The sequence below is a fragment of the Python bivittatus genome, unplaced genomic scaffold, assembly GCF_059951505.1.
Source record: "Python bivittatus isolate LINGU-HERP-01145 unplaced genomic scaffold, Pbiv_v1 ctg000610_np1212, whole genome shotgun sequence".
Lineage (NCBI taxonomy): Eukaryota > Metazoa > Chordata > Lepidosauria > Squamata > Pythonidae > Python > Python bivittatus.
This window is the reverse complement of record NW_028277088.1, coordinates 18,951,279-18,971,329: the sequence shown is the minus strand read 5'-3', so window position 1 is coordinate 18,971,329 and position 20,051 is coordinate 18,951,279. Positions and strand designations below refer to the sequence as shown.

The window sequence follows — 20,051 nt, the reverse complement described above, 5'->3', positions numbered from 1 at the left end:
ACTTGTTTGGCTTAAATAAGAACTGAAAAGCTTACACATTTTGAAGACCTCAGCAAGTGGGAGTAAATACCTTATACCCTGTTATGCTGACCTCTGCATTTTCATTATGACACTGTAATATTTTATTATTACATAAGCAATATTGCTGTCTTTGAACCCTCTAGGCCAAAAGGAAGAGTTTACCTCAAATTTTATATTTTAAAAGGGACTCTTTGCAAATATTGACTTTCAGCATAATAGTCTATCCCATAAAGTCACATTGACTGGCATGCTCAAATAGCCTAATAATCTGTGCCCGGTGGAAGTGTCTGTTGGACAAAACCATTCATTGTGCAATCATTGCTGGTAGACAGTTACTTTTTCAGCTTAGTAAGCACTTCCTGTATCAGCTAAGCATTTAACATATGGTTTTGCCATGCACTGTCTCAGTTATAAAAAATGAGTCTCTTCTTTGACAAACAGCCTGAGTTTTCTCTGTAGGCTTGAAATACCACTCTGAGGTTAAGCTGCTTCACCAAAATATGCCTTATGTAGATGCAAAACCACCATACAACTAAAATATGCTCAGCTTTTCAATCTATGTGTAAATTCAGTGATTGCTAAGAGGAAAGTTGGGAAGAAGGTAGTTCCAGATCCACTGGTGGGATGGCTGATCATATTTATTTATCTGTCTCCTAGTTACTAAATACATAAATACAATAAAAATTGTTTCTTTTTTCTTTTTCTTTCCTGATTGGTAGCTGAAGATTAAGGCGGGGAGTAAGAGTGGGCATGTCTGAAAGAGCAGAGATCAGTAATGGAACTGAAAGTGTATTCTGAGCTTCATATGTAAGAACATAAGCAGTGCCCTGCTGGATTGGACCCCTTTGCCATCTAGCCCAGCAGTCTGTTCTCACAGTAGCCAACTAACTGGACAAGGAAACACACTAGTCTCCCAGCAGATGGTCTTCAGAGGCGGTCACAGTGCCACCAAGGCTAATAGCCATTGGTCCTCATGACTTCCATGAATTGGGCCAACTCTTTTTTGAAGCCAGCTGAGCTGGTAGCCAGCACCACCTCTAATGGTAGTGAATTCCAAAGTTGAGTTATGTGATGTGTAAAAAATATTTCCTTTTTGTCTGTCCTGATTCTTGCAGGATTCAATTTCATTAGATACCTTCTGATTCTAGTAATTGGGAAGGGGAAAATAGCTTCTCTTCGTCCACACCATGCATTGTTTAATTTTATTACTTACTTTTTATTGCTTATAAAATAATAACAAAAAGAGAAAGAAAACACAAAAATAATTATAGTGCAGATACATACATTCTCAAAAAAAAATGCATAAAAATTGCTTTTAAAAAGTGAAAAGAAAATACAACAGAAAAAAAGTATAATATATCATTATAGCAATTACAATACTGTATATAGTTACCTAATGTAAATATTATTCAAGTACATATATATTCATTTCTAATACATTTGTATAACTATCATTCATTTTTAACCCAGTGTATTTTGTATAAATGAGTTCCATATTTCATTATACTTGTCCATACAAAGTCTACATCTATAGGCAATCCATTTATAGGTGGCAAGTGCAATCAAGTCTTCACTCCACTGAGTAAATGGGGCCATACATTTATCTTTCCAATGCTGCAATATCAGTCTTTTGGCCATAGTAAGGGCATGGAGTATCCATTGACATTGTCCAGTTGTCAGATTCCATGTAATAGGTATGTAATTCGAGAGAATATTATCTTCTGAAAATTTCAGTTTTTATTGCACATATTTATGTAATCCACTACTTTCTCCCAAAATTAAGTATAGGACATTGTAAAAACATGTGTTTTAAAAGAAGCATTATCCTTCTTACATCTCCAACAAAATGCTGTCTTAGACAGACCTTTTCTATTCAAACATAGTAGAGTCCAATAAATTCAAAATATTATTTTTTGTTGTATAAGTCATAGTTTAAGGTCCACTGACACTCTTGACATAGACGTTAAGACACTTTCCCATTGTCTAGACCAGTGTTTCTCAACCTTGGCGACTTTAAGATGGGTGGACTTCAACTCCCAGAATTCCCCAGCCAGCATGGCTGGCTGGGGAATTCTGGGAGTTGAAGTCCACCCATCTTAAAGTCGCCAAGGTTGAGAAACACTGGTCTAGACAATATAGGAACCTCTAATTCTTTATTCCACTCATTTCTTTGCATCTACCTATCAAATTCATTTATTAACAACAAATAATATCTATAAAGAATAATAGTAGGTTTTTTAGTTTTGAAGGATTTAACAAATTGTTCTAGTATCTCAGGAGTCTCCGAAGTTGAAAATGCTGCTGGCCCTTGTCCACATCATGCATAATTTTGTACGCTTCAATCCCATTCCTTCTCATTTGCCTTCTTTCTAGTCTAAAAAGCCCCTAGTGTCACGACCTATCCTCTTTCCTGCTCCAGCCACTTGATCTTTTTAGTTGGCTTCTTCTGGACCTTCTCTAGTTCCTCCACATTATTTTTGAGGTGCAGCAACCAGCACTGGACACAACATTCTACATGCGGTCATGCCACTGATTTATATAAGGGCATTATGATATTGGCATCTCTATTTTCAATACCGTTTTTATTATCCCTAACATGCTGTTGATCCTTTTCACAGCAGATGTACACTGTGTCAATATCTTCACTAAACTGTTTATCATTACTCCAAAATCTCTTTAGTCATCAGTCATGCTAGCTCTGATCCCATTAGTTTGTATGAGTAGTTAGGATTTTTGGCACCAATCTGCTTACATTGAAGGACATCTGCCGTTTTGATGCCCACTCCCCTGTTAGAATCACCTATTCCTTTATTTTAAGTGTATGCCTAATATAATATATTGTACATTATTTTATGCTTGGCTTATGTAGTTGGACTGTAGACTACTAGTAAAATAATACAAAGTAGATCCTCCCCTACTCAGGTTTCTTCACCCTGTGCTCAGGAATCTATAAAGCTTGGAGTAAGTCAAATGGACCTTATGCTTCAAGGTACAAAGTTGGCTGGGGGAAAGAACCCAGAAAGAGTCTTGTTACACTTCAAAGCCTAACGTATTTATTATGACATAAGATGTAATTCTAAGGGTCTGTAATGGCTGTGAGAAAGCTGAGGGACAAAGGATGTGCGCAACCCATGGATTATCTCCCTTCCCTGAATTTATTGAGGACTGGACTCCACTGAATGTATATAGATATAAAGAAGGAAAAACTGTATTAAGAAGAGATGGCATCCAAAACTGGACGAGGAGAAAATTGATCAAAATTCAAAACATTACTTTGGGAATCCCTGACACCTTGAATACATCCAGTGGGATTTCTCAAATATGTGTATGACATTCATGCCATATCACAAGTAGCTTTTCAATCTTCAGGGTAGATGCCTTTTGACAAACAGTACTATCAAGTGCTATTAGCAAAACAGTATGTTATTTGAGTACAAGCCACCAGCTGTATCACTAGGTACACTGAATAATATGGGACATACATTTAATTCATAGGACATTTGTAAGAAAAGCACTTATATCAGCAGCTGGGCAAATCATTATTATGTCTTTAAATTTCCCAGTCTTATTCTATAAAACTATACTGCAGTTTTTAATCCCCTTTTACTAACTTTTCAATTACACTAATTGACTCCAGCAACTTAGAACACAAGGTCATATTTTTCGAGCTGTAGATCAGCTTTCTCCAATCTGGTTCTCTTCAGAATTGTTGGATCTCAACTCCCATGATTCACAGCTAGCATGGGCTTGCTAGGGATTGTGAGAATTGAGTTCCAGCACATCTGAAGAGAACCAGGATAAAGAAGATTGCTGTAGATCTTTTCTAGGAGCTTCAAGGTCCTTTCACAAAAAGAAGATTAAATAGTTTAGGAAACTCTAGGTTTGGAACACTTTCACAGGCTCCTGTTGAATCAACCGAGAGCAAGAACAACTATTGGAAAACTGGACCTTAGACAGTATAAACTAGTTTTTGCCAAATGTCTGTGGAAATCTATTCAAGAATCTGCTTAGCTGACATTTGTGGTTGATTCAGTGTGTAAGCGGAAATGATAAAATATTCAATACATCAAGTAAAATTCTCAAGTTGCTTTTGTGATTGAGGTGACATACAAATTGATTAAATAAATATGTGTTGTGTTGCTTTCCAAATTTTATTGATTGGAGTTGTCATTGGATCCCAGAAACAATGACGGGCTTGTAATTATTTTTCTCTCTTCAACAAAAAGGTTAAAGTCATACATGTGATATTTACTAAGGTATAGAATTTAAAGATGAAATTACAGTACTCCTGTTGCCTGGTGGATACAGTTTGCACCATTGCCTATAGGTTGCATCATTTGGGAATAATATGGGTCTGACACATCTGGAAGGCACCCATTTGAATGTGGCTGCTTTAGAAAGAAACTGCAAATAGATATAATCTGACACAAATCAAAATAACAGGGTTTGCAGAGCACCAGACTGGGAAACTTGCAGTATAGAATTGGCCTTCTGCAGTCTGGTGTTTCTAACTGGCTTGTAACTCCACTTAAATGTGTGAGGGAGAGTGAGTGAATGAATGAGTGAGTGAGATTTTAGACTGTCCAATAGTGGGAACTCTCTGGGTAGGATACAATCACTTAAAATATAGTATAAACATAATGCCTTATTTTTAAAAAGTTTTTAAAATAGAAGTATAACAAACAACATTAAAAATAGGAATACAATGTGAAAACCTATAGGGGAAAGCCTACATAGTATATCTTCTATACTGTTTGTGAATAGTCACCGAAATTATGATTTTTGCTTTAATGTAATTATCCCAGTCTGTACTTCATTGCACTTCATTTTCCTACAGTTTCACTATTCTAAATCCTTGTGCAGTACACACATACATAATAATGTATGTGATAGGTGTCAATTCAGTGTAATAGCCTATTTGTATAATAAAGTATACTTTAGTTCGCAAAAGGTTGTGCTATATGTTACTCTTTAATGTGCCACAATATTCATGGTTGTTTTCACATGGTAAATGGCAATCAAACTTGTGAATTGTCCATTCTGTGTAATAGTCTCAGCAGTCTTTATATTTTTCCCATCTTTCCAAAGTGGTTAATGTTCACAAACCCTCCCCTAAAATACTTTGCTAATATTTGAAGTTGATTTTTTTCCCTATCAAGATTTATCCTTCTGTTGGCTTTTATATTCTTTCTTTTCCCCACCCCACTCCTGGTGTTTTTTAGCAATTCTATGATTCATTCATAAAGGCCAGAGCTAATAATTTTCCTTGTGAAGCTCTTTGACACTCTGGCAGCATCTAATTAAGTCTGGCGTGTCTTAACTTTTCAGTGACAACTGATGTGATTTTGCTGTTTGTTCCCTTTTTACAGGGTTTATCTACACAGGAGAAGTTGTGCATCAGATGTTAACAGCAACACAGTATATTGCACCCTTGATGGCCAATTTTGACCCCAGTGTATCAAGAAACTCAACTGTAAGGTATTTTGATAATGGTAGGTATGAATATTTTTGTTCAGATTACTTTTACTTTAGATGCTGTTTGTTTTCCTTTGTAGGAAATTACACATTGGGATTGACTGATTGATTGATTGATTGATTTTATATAGCCACCCATGTCACCACAGACAACTCTGGACAGTGTACGACAAGGCTAAAAACAGTAAAATGCATTAAAAATATATATTGATCGTAACATTTACAGTGGGGCAAAAAAGTATTTAGTCAGCCACCAATTGTGCAAGTTCTCCCACTTAAAAAGATGAGAGAGGCCTGTAATTTTCATCATAGGTATACCTCAGCTATGAGAGACAAAATGGAGAAAAAAATCCAGAAAATCACATTGTCTGATTTTTAAAGAATTTATTTGCAAATCATGGTGGAAAATAAGTATTTGGTCAATATCCAAAGTTCATCTCAATACTTTGTTATATATCCTTTGTTGGCAATGACAGAGGTCAAACGTTTTCTGTAAGTCTTCACAAGGTTTTCACACACTGTTGCTGGTATTTTGGCCCATTCCTCCATGCAGATCTCCTCTAGAGCAGTGATGTTTTGGGGCTGTCGCTGGGCAACACGGACTTTCAACTCCCTCCAAAGGTTTTCCATGGGGTTGAGATCTGGAGACTGGCTAGGCCACTCCAGGACCTTGAAATGCTTCTTACAAAGCCACTCCTTCATTGCCCGGGCAGTGTGTTTGGGATCATTGTCATGCTGAAAGACCCAGCCACGTTTCATCTTCAATGCCCTTGCTGATGGAAGGAGGTGTTCACTCAAAATCTCACGATACATGGCCCCACTCATTCTTTCCTTTACACGGATCAGTCGTCCTGGTCCCTTTGCAGAAAAACAGCCCCAAAGCATGATGTTTCCACCCCCATGCTTCACAGTAGGTATGGTGTTCTTTGGATGCAACTCAGCATTCTCTCTCCTCCAAACACAATGAGTTGAGTTTAGACCAAAACGTTCTACTTTGGTTTCATCTGACCATATGACATTCTCCCAATCCTCTTCTGGATCATCCAAATGTTCTCTAGCAAACTTCAGACGGGCCCGGACATGTACTGGCTTAAGCAGGGGGACACATCTGGCACTGCAGGATTTGAGTCCCTGGCAGCGTAGTGTGTTACTGATGGTAGCCTTTGTTACTTTGGTCCCAGCTCTCTGCAGGTCATTCACTAGGTCCCCCCGTATGGTTCTGGGATTTTTGCTCACCATTCTTGTGATCATTTTGACCCCACGGGGTGAGATCTTGCATGGAGCCCCAGATCGAGGGAGATTATCAGTGGTCTTGTATGTCTTCCATTTTCTAATTATTGCTCCCACAGTCGATTTCTTCACACCAAGCTGCTTGCCTATTGCAGATTCAGTCTTCCCAGCCTGGTGCAGGTCTACAATTTTGTTTCTTGTGTCCTTCGACAGCTCTTTGGTCTTGGCCATAGGGGAGTTCAGAGTGTGACTGTTTGAGGTTGTGGACAGGTGTCTTTTATACTGATAACAAGGTCAAACAGGTGCCATTACTACAGGTAACGAGTGGAGGACAGAGGAGCCTCTTAAAGAAGTAGTTACAGGTCTGTGAGAGCCAGACATCTTGCTTGTTTGTAGGTGACCAAATACTTATTTTCCACCATGATTTGGAAATAAATTCTTTAAAAATCAGACAATGTGATTTTCTGGATTTTTTTCCCCATTTTGTCTCTCATAGTTGAGGTATACCTATGATGAAAATTACAGGTCCCTCTCATCTTTTTAAGTGGGAGAACTTGCACAATTGGTGGCTGACTAAATACTTTTTTGCCCCACTGTAGCTCTTAGAAATGTAATACATTTAATTAGCTATTCCTCTGCATATAAGAGTTTAGTTTAGTTAAAACTTTGCTCGTAGAGTCTCTTGGCATATATTGTCCATTATTATAAACCATCAAAGCTATAAAAGTCTTAGCTATTATATAACAATTCTGTTAACATTGTTAAAAAAAGCAAATCCATAGGTTTTTCCTTTGGTACTATCTACATATCCACTACTTTGGTACTATCTACATATCCACTAATGAAATAAGAACATATTTTTTTCTTTGTGTCATATTTTATAGAGACAGGGAGCATGCCTGAGGTTAATAAACCTCTTAAAGATAATTGAAGTGTCAGTACTATATAATTTTTGAATAGCCCTCCCTTTATCTACAGCTCTCAAAGGTCAAGTATCTGACAGAAAATTGTAAGGTGCAAAAACAAAATCCAATTTTGTAGCTGGAACTATACAGAGTTCATTAGAGGGAGGGAAGAAGGTGATTTTCTAGCCCAGCCAACCAACCTGGGGTTTCCTGATAGTCTCTCCTCCAGATATTAGCCAGGTACAACCTTGTTTGTTTTTCAAGATCAGCTGCCTGCTGCCACCAAGCTGGGCACTTGTAGGAAAGCATGAGTCAAAATGGCAATTATTCTTCAACAACAGAGGATTCCTTGGTATCTTACCATTTGTAAGGCCAGCAGATTGTTAGTCAGATAGTTCCATGTAGTTGGTGTTTCTAATCCCAACTGTATAATATTTATTCATTTGAGGTAGGTTTTCATGACTAAACACTACAATTTTAGTTGCCATAGCATTTATGGAATTTAATACTAACAGATGCAGAAATAATAATTACCCTGAATTGCTTTCAAAGGAACTTGACAAATGCATAGTGGATAGGTTTGTAGTCACTATTAGCCCTAGTAGATGCATGGAGCCTATAGGTTTACAATATGCTTTGCAATAAACATTTCTGGAGAATCAGAGCTTTCAGACTCTTTTGCAATGGAGTTGTCTGGTCTCTGCAAGAAATAAGAAGCTTCTATAGATCCTTGGGAGCTATGAAGTATATATACAGTACAGTATATTAGAGTGAGCCTTGAACTCCTAAAGGAAAGGTGATATACAAATCTAATTAGGACAAAGTTGTTTCATACCATATTGAATTACATATTACTTGTCATTTGTGTTTATTTTCAGAGAAGTGTAATGAATGTGTACAATAGTTGTTAGTGCTGTGGCTCTTTTGCACATTAGTCATTCAGTTGACAGTGCCCTGAACCTGCATAGTACCTTTTGTTAAACAGAAAATGTTATTTCCAGTACTTCTAGAAGGTCACTGGGAATTGATTTCTTCATAAATTGTTTAGAAAATGTTGCATTCTTTTTCTTATCAACTAATATTCCCCAAACTGTATATCTCTTCATTCTGTTTACTGTTGCATAAGAGGGTATAACCTGTATAATATAATCCTGTATAATGTCTGTTTTAGAAGATAATTACCAGTTGACTTGTAGTAATATGATGACAGTCTTCTCAAGCCTGGTGCCTTTGATATGCTATGGCTATGTTGACAATAGATTCTGGAAGTCTAGGCAACTCTGTAGGGTACCAAGCTGGTGAAAGTTGAATTAATCTATTCAATTGCAATCATATACTTTCCTGCAGTATTTTAGTCTCTTTTTCCCAACTTGACAGGCACTGCACTAGTTGTTCAATGGGATCACGTACATCTACAAGATAACTACAATCTGGGCAGTTTCACTTTTCAGGCAACTCTTCTCAATGATGGCCGTATAATTTTTGGCTATAAAGAGGTGAGTTTGATCGGGTGATGAATGATTTCACTTCAGGATGATAACATGTAATAAAATATCAATATAAAATCAAATAAAATGGTTTCTGTGGTAAAAATCCTAGATCGTTAATCCTCTAGCTTCTAAGTTCTAAGACTTACAGATGGATACTATTGTAAAGTAGAAAGACTTAGCTTCTGTAAGAGGAAAAGAGTACTGTGCGGTGTAGTGGAAGGTAAGTCTATCTTTTGTGTATTAGGCATAACCATTGAAGACAGAGGTGGGTGACCTGCGCTCGTCCAGTTGTTGCTGAATTACAAGTCCCAGCATCCCTAATGAGCATGCCCATTTGTAAACAATGCTGGGAGCTGTAGATTATCAACAACTAGAAAGCCTCAGATTCTCCACTGTTGATGTAAGACATCAGAGGTCAAAAGTAGCCATTGGTCATGAGTCTTATGTACATGCTTGGCCTGGCTCCACTGTGTGATCTTCTGTCCACATGCCTAATCAAACATACAGCAGATGTTTTGATAGAAAATAAAGAATGTGGGACTGTCCATGTGACAATGTAACATTACATTAGAACATTCCATACTTTTTGTTCCTGCCTTGATCCCTCCGGCTCTGATGGTTTGGCTCCAACCTACCCTTTGGCAGTTGCTTCTAATTCAGTCTTGAAACACATTGCATCCTCTGATCTCATTCGCTAGCACATACCTGATTCTGCTCAGGGGAATTTAAATTGGATGAAACAACTATGGATTTTCATTCCTGACAGGGAGGATAAAATGGATGCACTCAAGTATCGCCACAAGCATCAAACAATGGTGATAATATGCCACAGTGAGCTTCAGGTCTCCTCATCCTCCCCTTTTTGATGCAAATGGAATAAATAAATCTGATAACAGCATAAAGCTTTAGAAGGTGAACATAAAGCATTTTTATGTTAAGGAGGGGAGAAAACATCTTTGCTTTTCACTTCTGCTACCTGGATTTTACAGCAGTAGTAGTAGAAGTTTCTAAGTGATCCTGGAATGAATATGGGCAAACAGGTAGGGATAAGGAATTGGACTAAACTACTGGATCAAACCATGGTTTGATATTCTGATTTGGGAACTTTTATTAATATAAATTGGTTTCCACTTAAACAACCAAGGAAAATGTATAGTGCCAGATAGAAATAGTCTGCATTTTTTCCTACTAGTTCAATTTGGTGGAAGAGAATTTGCTTGGGAGATGACATTCTACATTTATTTAATTACAAGATGGCCAAGAAGTGTCCTGTTTTTTTTATTGAAGAATCCTCTGTCCAGCAGTCTGCAGCCTCCTTGGCTTCATAAGTTTCAGTTAAATCCCCAGAGATACCTTAGGGCTAGACCACCTCTCATTAGGCTCTTCTTTTCTTTTTAAGCCATACTACTATTACCACTGTTTGGGAATCCTGCCCTTGAAAAATTGTTAGAGAATAGTTCCTCCCCTTAAAGAAATTCATAGCAATCTCCCACGTTACATCCCATGTGCCTGCTCAATTTGATGGACAATTTCCAAAGGTCACTTAGGCTGAGCTCTGGTTTGGAACCAACTATGACTAGAAGCTTTGAATCTCCATCTCTCATGTGGGAAGGAAAAATGTATGAGCCCAAAGTATGTCCTAATAATTACAAACAGGTTGTAGGGATATCTGAATGTAGCTTTTATGTCTCCTTAGTTATAATTATATTATGGCATAAAATAACAGTGAAATTGGGCCATTTAATCCTACAAGCCAACATTACACATTTTTGTTTTGCTCACTTCATGTAGCAGAAGATATTCTTTGCTCTCTGCTCCATGGCTAGTTTCTATGTTGTCCTTTTACCTCCCTCCAGCTCCACCACATTCTGCAAATGCAGCAAACAGCTTTTACATGATTGAAGGTCTCGTTATTGCCTTAAAGAGCAGGTAAAGCCTTCACATTAAGTAAATTTAGAAAAAATGTAAGGAAGAAACTTACTACTGGACTTTTATTAATTTTATGTGGAAAGAAACACAGGAACAGTTGTACTGTTGAACATTAGCACAGCTTAAAGCCTTTGTATTGTTTACTCCAACATTAAAAGAATCTTGAGAAGCAAATCATTTCAAAACAGGCCTCCTCTTGGAAGTTTAAAATGCAAGGACTGATATCCCCCTTCACCCAGGGAGCCCAAATGGGTTATTGTTTTGCTCTTTCCCAGAATTAACAGAATTTCTATAAAATACTCAGTAACAGAAATGGAATTCATTTCCTATCATATGTACTTTCTCTGTGGTTTTGCATGCAGAATTCTATTAGGTATTTACAAAGCAGCTTTAAAAAGAAAGCTGTTTACACAATAAGCAAATTAAACTGTTTGAGGAAAATATTCATTGCATTTTAAGGTATTGTGAGCTCTGTTCCTAGAGTGAATTGATAGGGACGTCTAAAGATGGTGGGCTAGAAAACATAATTGCTGAAGTACTTACATGAAATTGGTGAGCAGGTCAGCCAAAACTTTAAATATTAGCCCCAAATCAGATCTCATTGTGCATTTGTTTATTGTGTATTGTTTTCTCATCTCCAAATGAATGTTCCCTTTCTTGAAAAGCCAACTAATGCGGTATAGAAAATCCATGGAATACAGCTATAATAAAGTCTATTTCTGATAAAAGCAGACCCCAGTAGCAAGTAAAGGGGCATGTAATGGTATGTGGGAATTAACTTGGGAGACAGGAGGAAGAGCCTGATATTAGCCCTTCGCAATAATCCAGACAAGAAACACAACTACAATCTTTATTGTAAGGTTACATTAACAGAATCTTGCAAGACTGAAAGTATTTCTCCCCTCCTTTCTTTTTACTCTCAATAAACCTAGGGAAGGTCCCTTCTGAAACACTTCCCACACCCCCTCTCCTTCTGTGGTCTGAGATAACTTGTACATGCTGGTTGTCCAATCTGTGGCTCTTCCTCCTGTCTCCCAAGGTCATTCCCACATACCATTACAGGAGATGATCCTTAACCAATATGACCATGATCACATTCCAGGAGCCTTTCTATTACTGAATGATCTGTGAGCCATAATGATGGTTGGACTACAGTCCATATTCAGTTCAAGAAGTCAGCCAAATTTTCACATTGCCTAAATGAATACATGTCTCTAAGTATAATTTAGTAGCTGTGGACCTCTCTTTGAAAAAAATACCACCTTCCACATTGTTTGCTTCTTTCATAGAGACCAACTTGTACATGTACTGATATAGAAATAGCTGTACATTTATAGCAATAAGAAGGTAAGATCCTGTCTGTATGATGTGGAAAGGTATATCACCATGCATATCATGGGTTGGCATCACTGGGCAATTGTCAAATTCTCTATTTGGCTAGGGTACACTGCAAATCCCTAGAGCACTCTTTCAGTTGGTTCACCTGCCTTTTCTGAACATGAAAGCGATGATTAGAATCAGGAGGAGCAGTAGGCTCCACATGCCCTCCCCCTTCTCTCTGGTGGGTACTGTTTGGGCAAAAAGCAGCAAGAATGATGTGGAGCTTGTTCCCAGGGACCAATATCAGAAGCTGGCACTGTTAGGCATTTCCCAAGGACCCAAGACTAGGAGGGGGTTCTCTGAGAAGACCTCACTTCTTCTTCACTATGATATTCTGCTAGCTCACCATTTGTGTCTATTGACTACTGAAAGAAAAAGGAGGATGTTCTTCTTAGCTACCTTCGTGCAAGCCAGAAATTAGTAGTAAGGAGGAGGGAAAGGAGAAAGCATCAATAGCTGGAAAATATACCTTCACTGATCAAAGGAGGAGTATAGAAAGTGCCTTGCCTAAGAAGAATGCGGCTGCTGGGCCTTTCTTGCAAATCCCGCCAGTCCTGGAGCCAACAGTGTTGTGAGGTCTGAATGCATTGGCTTGCCATGTGTGAACCTTGTTCAGCATCCAATTAGATTTTATAATATGACATTTTATTGATAAATAGCGACAATCAGAAATAGACTGTTTGAAAAACTCTGTCTTTTTTTCCCCTTTTTTTGGCAGATTCCTGTCTCAGTGACCCAGATAAGCTCAACTAATCATCCTGTTAAAGTGGGGCTGTCAGATGCATTCGTGGTTGTTCACAGGATCCAGCAAATTCCCAGTATGTCGTTAATACAGGCTAATGAATTAGCATGAGCCAACATGATCCATGTGCAAGAGGAAAAGAGATTAAAAGAGTGTTTTAACTAAACAAAACTAGATGTTTTATTAGGTTCAGCTCGCTAATTTAAATGTAACTTTACTTGGCTTATAACTCCCACTGTGGCTCTACTTCAATGTTTGTCAGCTATTCAAAACATTCCTCAAGATATTCTGTTTCTGTTTGAAAAACAGCCATTTTGCAGGAATATTGGTTATTTCTACTGAAGGGACAACAAAGAACTTGGATAAAAGAATATCAAGTCATGTTTTTAGGACAGTCACTTATTCTGAAGAAAATTCCATGCAATGGCAATTCTACTGTTGTAGGATTTCATATATGCAATTTCTTTGTTCCACTAAGAAAGCTTAGAGGGAGATTAAATTTAACTATATTCATGTGCTCATACAATCATGATTGTTCATTGGTATGGGGGTTTTTTTCCTCTAAGAGTACATATAGAATAAATGGCACAGTATATCCTTTATTTTACTGTTAATACTAAAGACTCCTTTAAGTTGAGCTCAACCCCTGTGTCCTCAGGGACATGTCCATATCATTTTCTTAGCAACAGTATGGAATAGTTGCCTTCTGGTTTTGGGCTTTTTTGTTTTACTTTGCAATTTAACCTACAGCCCTGAAATTCTCTTATGATCTCCTCTCTAAGTACTAATGAGGCCCAGTCTCTCATCATTAAGAAATGCATTTCTCCATAGGTTAAGAACACTTAGATTATATCATCTTTGCAATAGTTCTTCAGTTTTATATTTAGTAATACAATTTGAACTTAGTCCCTTTCCCCAAGTTCTCCTTTTACTTTAGCACTATGGACCACCGTACCTGATAAATACTGGTGTCAAATTATGTTGGCATATTAACTTATAACATGAAATTTATCTCATCTGTGCTACAATTATACTACCGCAGTAAGGTGTGTTACACTTTAAATTCAGCCAAGGATACCTCTTTTTTTTCCACCTAGTCCAAAAGACAGATCACAGAGAGGAGTGAGAACACTCTTTGCGTTCATGATCCCACAATCCCCCAGAACGTTTAGCCGTCTGTTTGGCATTACCTACCCAGCATGCATGCTCCTAAAACCAAAATATACAATCTTGCTCTTGTCTTGCCTAATGCAAATTCAGCTCAGCAATAGCAATTCTAAAAATTCTGATGTCTAAGGGAGAGGCCAGGGCAGAGGAAATGGAAGGTAGGTAGTTTACAATCCCACAATTTCCTGATTGTGAAAATTAAACGCATTTCCTATTATATATGAGTGCTTTTATAAAGTGTGGGAAGCCAGTTGTTGGCTTTAGTTCCTTTGAGAGGTACAGTTCAAGAAAAGGTGCATTAATCATTATTTTTGGCAAAACAAACATATTTTTGTATGTCTATATACATACAGACACACAAACGTATTGTTCCCAATATAGTGCTCTTTTGATAAAATAAATCAAATTTCAGTTCAGAGATTTTATGTTAGTTTCTCATTAAGAAAATATATAATCTTGCTGGTTATATCTTTTCAAAAATAGTAAATGAACACCAAAAAAAAGCTTTACTAGCTTTTTGTTAGTTTTGCACTGTGCTGAAAGAATGTTGGCTACTATTAGTTCCTATCTGACCATTCTACTGGAGATAATGGAAATTGTAGCAGATTGGGGAAAGCCACCTTTGGCCTCAAAGCATTAATTGGTTGAATTCAGCATTGGGACAGTGCTTCTCCAGAAGCTGTGCCTTATTTTATTTTATTTTATTATTTTATTTTATTTTATTTTATTTTATTTATTTTGGTGAGTCTTCTAGTGTAATGGGAAAAATAAACCTAACAAACCAAATGGTGAGCGCACCCTCCCCCCCTCCATCTTTTGGGTATGAGCTGTCAGGTTCAGCCCAAAGAACTCCACGAGACAGTACCGATACAGTTCGATAGCATTTATTAGCTTTCACCTACAAGACAGAATCTTGCCAGACTGAATCTAAACTTCCCAAGCCAGCAAGCAATCACTGCGAATTCCTTAGGGTGATGCCAGTCTCATCCTCTTCATCTTCCCACGCTCTTTCTGGGGGCTAAGGGAATGCTTATCTCCCCGAGCGCGGCCTTCACCAACCCATTCTATCACATGACCAAGGTCAAACCCAGCTCCTCTCTTTGCCTAATCCCATTAGACCCAAACTGACCATCCCTGCCCCAGACAAAGCCCCCTGCAATCCCATCTAAACCAAAGAATGGAAGCATCCTCACCCACGCACAGTGCAACCCAAGGGTAACCCTTACAAGGGAGTTGCAACCTAGAGTAACCCCAAGCTTCCATCTTATCAGCTGATGACCTCAACAGTCCATCTCCTTTAACAATGGGCTTCCTCAGCTCTGCTGCCCTCCTGAAAGGCCCACTTTGCCTAACAATAGAACTCACCCCAGGTACACTGACAAGGACCTCCCCTAATTTCCCCAACTGGCTAGCCAATCAAATCCTTAGGATTTCCCACCTTGCAGCCTTCAATTTCTATAAAAATCTTTGCTTTTCCGTTGTTCAGGATCCCTCTTCCTTGTAAAACAGGCACCCAAAGATCATTGCAATAAACATGGTTCTTCTTCTCAGTGTTGTGTTATACAGATGTCTGCAATACAAGGAAGGAATGATAGATTGGGTGTTGTATCCTGGGCAAGTTGTGCAACTGGAATGCAAGATGTTCACTCTAATCTCCACCAATTCTAGTCTCTCTCTGCAAGCACCTACAAAATATCCTTCATCATTTTCAGACAGGGATAGTCTACCTTGGCTTGCAGTCTGACTTCACACCAGGGATGGCAACAGATCTAGACTTTTCAAAAACTCAATAGCTAGCTAACAGCAGAAACTTCACAGGCTTGTTGTGGCTTGATAAGTAGCTTTACTGCAAACAAGAAAGAAGTAATGCATACGCAGAAGAGCTGCCTATTGCACATCTCAGAAATGAAGCCCAACACACACACACATGTATGTATGCCTCCCTGCCTGCCTGTTCCTATGCCATTTCCTCCCACCCTTCCAATTCAATGGACTTTTTGACTTTTTTCCCCAGCCTTGAGAGCCAGAGACATTTGTTCCAGTAACTCTGCCTGGCCTGAGATTGTTTCCTCCCATGCCTTGCCACTTCAGCCTTTATACTGGGAAAGGTTTCTACATGACCATCGGCATTTCTTGGGTTTTCCCCCATGATTGCCAGGCTCTCATTTAAACAACCTAATGGGGCAGCTATGAGGAAATGCTGCCATGTTGGAGAAGCTTGTTCCATAGCATGCTTTCCCTAATAAACAGTCATTTTCTCCAATGGCGCATAGACCCTGGCAGCCACTAATCACCCAACTAAACAATGATTGTTCTGGGATATGGAGCAATAATGTTTTTATTTTTTTTTATTTATTTATTCAATTTATATAGCCGCCAATCTCAGACTAGTTTACTGGTAAGGTATCAATCAAGCAAAGTACAAGCTGCCAGAGAAGGAGGAGGTTGGGAAGCATGATAGCACACTCACAGCTTGATCATCAGCTGTGTGATAAGCTGCTAGGCTGTGATATCTCTCCTGTGTGTGTGTGTGTGTTTGGGAAGAAGCATCTTCCCATGAACCTTGCCATTTTATATGTGTAATGTATCTGTGAGAGATGCAGAGCTTAAAGGCACTGGGCTAGAAATCGGGAGACCATGAGTTCTAGTCCCGCCTTGGGAATGGAGCCAGCTGGGTGATTTTGGGCCAGTCAAACACTCAGCCCTAGGAAGAGGGCAGTGGCAAACTTAAATAAATTCTTGGCTTGAGGGCCAAACCTGTACTGTTGCACCTTCAGAAATTGTCCTGCTATGCTTTTGTTATAGATACTGTTTTCTATCGGGATGATACACGTCCTCATGAGCATAGTTCAAACTGGTATGCATATTAGGAATTTCAATTTTGAGCAAAAATACATAAAAACTTTATTACAAGAATGATCCCTTTCTCTTCTGCATTACAAGAAGGTTGATCCTTTTGCATCATAACTCATTGTAAGACACATTGAGATAGTGTATATATTCCTGAAGCTATCTTACTAAAAATAAATGTAAGCATTTGTTTGCTTTCAAAGTTCTTCACAAGTGGTGGTCTTTTCATATCTTCACCCAAAGGAGAGCTATCCCATAGAAAGAACCACTGACCAAAATAACATTTATTTATTCCACTACTTTTGAGTCAAATGTTTTAAGCAGCCAGTGCTTGGCAGAGTAAATGGTAGGCGGGGATGATGATGATATAGTATTATAATTTATGTCAGAATGACAACTGACTGTTGAACAGGGTGGGTTGGGGGGGACACCAAAGCAAAGTTCTATGTTGCTCAGTGCAAAAGAACTAGAACTAAAAAGTGAATTAGTTTTATTCTAGTCTTGCTACCATTTCCACCAACCTGTGTAAATGAGAACCACATTGGATTTTGTTAAATAAAAGGAAATTCTAGAGTGTAGGTTGTCATGTCAGTTGTTTATTGATATATTGACTTCTGGATAATGACATAGGATAACAATGCAAGCATTCATTATCTCATGCAATATCAATTCTGTGTTGCTGTCCCTTGAAATGGCCTCTTTTAGTACAGGCGATTGATCTCAGTCTGAAAGTAAACCTGGAAGCAATTCTTATTTGCCAGAATAGAAGTTACAGGAGAGCAATTCTGATCTGTTCCTGAGAATGTGAGACTAGGACTAGGTTGACCCAAGTTCAAAATAATGCTCTCAGGTTTATGGTGGGGGTCAAATGTGGGAGAAACATTTATTGTGAAATCATGTTAACTGTTCTGAGCTTCTTGGAGGAAGAATGGGACCAAAATCAAGTACAGGTAGTCCTCACTTAACAACTGCCCTGTTTAGTGACCATTCAAAGTTATGATGGCACTGAAAAAGTAATTTTACAACCAGTCCTCGCACTTATGACCATTGTAGTGTCCCCACAATCAAGTGATCAAGATTCGGGTGCTTTGCAGTTGGTGGGCATTTATGACCGTTGCAGCATCCCACAGTTGCACGATTGCCATTTGTGCATGTCACAGCGGCAGAGTTCCCAGTCACAATTGTAGTTTTTAAGCAAGGATTACCTGTACATAATGAAATATGGCCAGCTTCTAGAATAGTGATCCTCAGTGTCTGGAAGGAAGATGTGGCAATATGTTCAGGCAAGCAGACAGTAGTGTTTCTTGTACTTAAAAAAACTATGAAAACAGTTCCTACACTCGCAAAACCCTCTACGTCCAGAATAATAGAGAAAAGCTCTGGTTCTTACCTTATTTCTTAGGCATGTATTGGGAGGATGTAGCTTAGGGACAAACTCAAAAATTGTTATGTTTAATTTCCCATCATGGGTGAGCATGCTGTCTTCCAGCTAATTCAGTTGTTGTTTAGTTTAGGGCCAGCTCTTGTAAACCCCACTAGTGAAAGCATTATCTCTGCTCCCCACTCTGTTTGTCTCAGGGTTAACAGCCTATTATATGAAAACATAACCATTACCAGGCCAATCTGAATGTACAACTAAAAAGCTTCTGGACTAAATTTCTACCCAGGAATGTCTGGTAGCTGTTTGGAGCTTCAAAAGCACAAGGCAGGAACAAGTGGACAGAGACTATGCTAATTTGGGCTGGATTGGAACAGCTTTCTTGCCAAAAGGGGAAGACATATTCTCCCCCAGTGACTTGTCCATACAGTGCGTTTGCCAAGTTGAGGCAGTGAAGAGTTGTATTTTGAGTGAACTCTTGCCAGTTCCAGAAGCCAGAAGCCCAGACTGAAGAAGAAGTTGGTCCTTTGGTCCAAAAAAGCAAACAAATGAACCATAAACAAAAGTGATGGCATTGTCACTTTGGCTGAACCTTTCAGTGTTAAGAAATTAGGAAAGGTAAACAGAGGGTGCGCTGGTTAGCTATAAGCTGCTGAATTCTAAATTTGCTCAAAAGCAAGATGCAAGAAGTATTTTAAGAGGGTATAGATAGCCCCTGTGTGATGAACCCCTGGTTTAGTTTAGCAAAACAAAACTCCTTCATTGACCAAGTTGGAACAAGGCAGAGTAGTGAGAAGTTAGCAGATTTCAGTTCATAAGTAGCTCTCAGCTTTTTCATGCAGCCTTGGGCTAATTTCAGAAGTCTTTGTAAAAGATAAATGGAGTAATCTGAAAACTGATTTGTATCCCTTCCCTGTCTTGAGAAAGATGGAGCATATCAGAAAGAGAAAATAGGGGATATCAGAAAGACAGCAAGTATCCCCAGGGCATTTTAGGGCCTGTTTGCTTCAGTCCCAGCAATCACAAGGCCCCCAAACTTTTCCTGCAACCTATAATAGAAAAAAGATTCCTGAAAATAAGTCCCATTGTAATGTGTATTGGAATGATTTTTGTCTAGACATGGATAAGATTGTGCTATGAAATATCTTTTGGGACATTGTCTCCCCTTCCCTGCTACTACATCTTATTTGAGGAAGAAAATTCATAAGGAGCTGTGTTAACTAAAGGAACTTTAGTCATTTTATTATCCTTGTAATTTAAGGAGAGTAACCAGTTGCATATATATACAAATATACATACATACATACATACATACATACATACATACATACATACATACTGACAAATTGTAAGGGTTGGGAGAAGATAATCAAGTCTAACCACCTGCCCAGTGCAGGAATCCATTACTAAGCATGTCAGATCCCACCTCGGTTTAAACACTTCCAGTGAAGGAGAGTTCATCACTTTGAAGACAGCTATTATGT

General features: G+C 38.5%; 1 protein-coding gene across 3 annotated transcripts in view; it reads left to right on the top strand.

The window, feature by feature from the left end:
- PLXDC2 (plexin domain containing 2) overlaps nucleotides 1–20,051 on the top strand; it is a 227,599-nt gene that overhangs the window by 165,708 nt on the left and 41,840 nt on the right. For all 3 annotated transcript variants that reach the window (XM_088150418.1, XM_088150415.1, XM_088150414.1), the window contains exons 5-7: nucleotides 5,391–5,513; nucleotides 9,009–9,127; nucleotides 13,149–13,248. In XM_088150418.1, coding sequence (XP_088006544.1) covers nucleotides 5,391–5,513; nucleotides 9,009–9,127; nucleotides 13,149–13,248 — 342 coding nt within the window. The remainder of the gene's footprint in view (nucleotides 1–5,390; nucleotides 5,514–9,008; nucleotides 9,128–13,148; nucleotides 13,249–20,051) is intronic.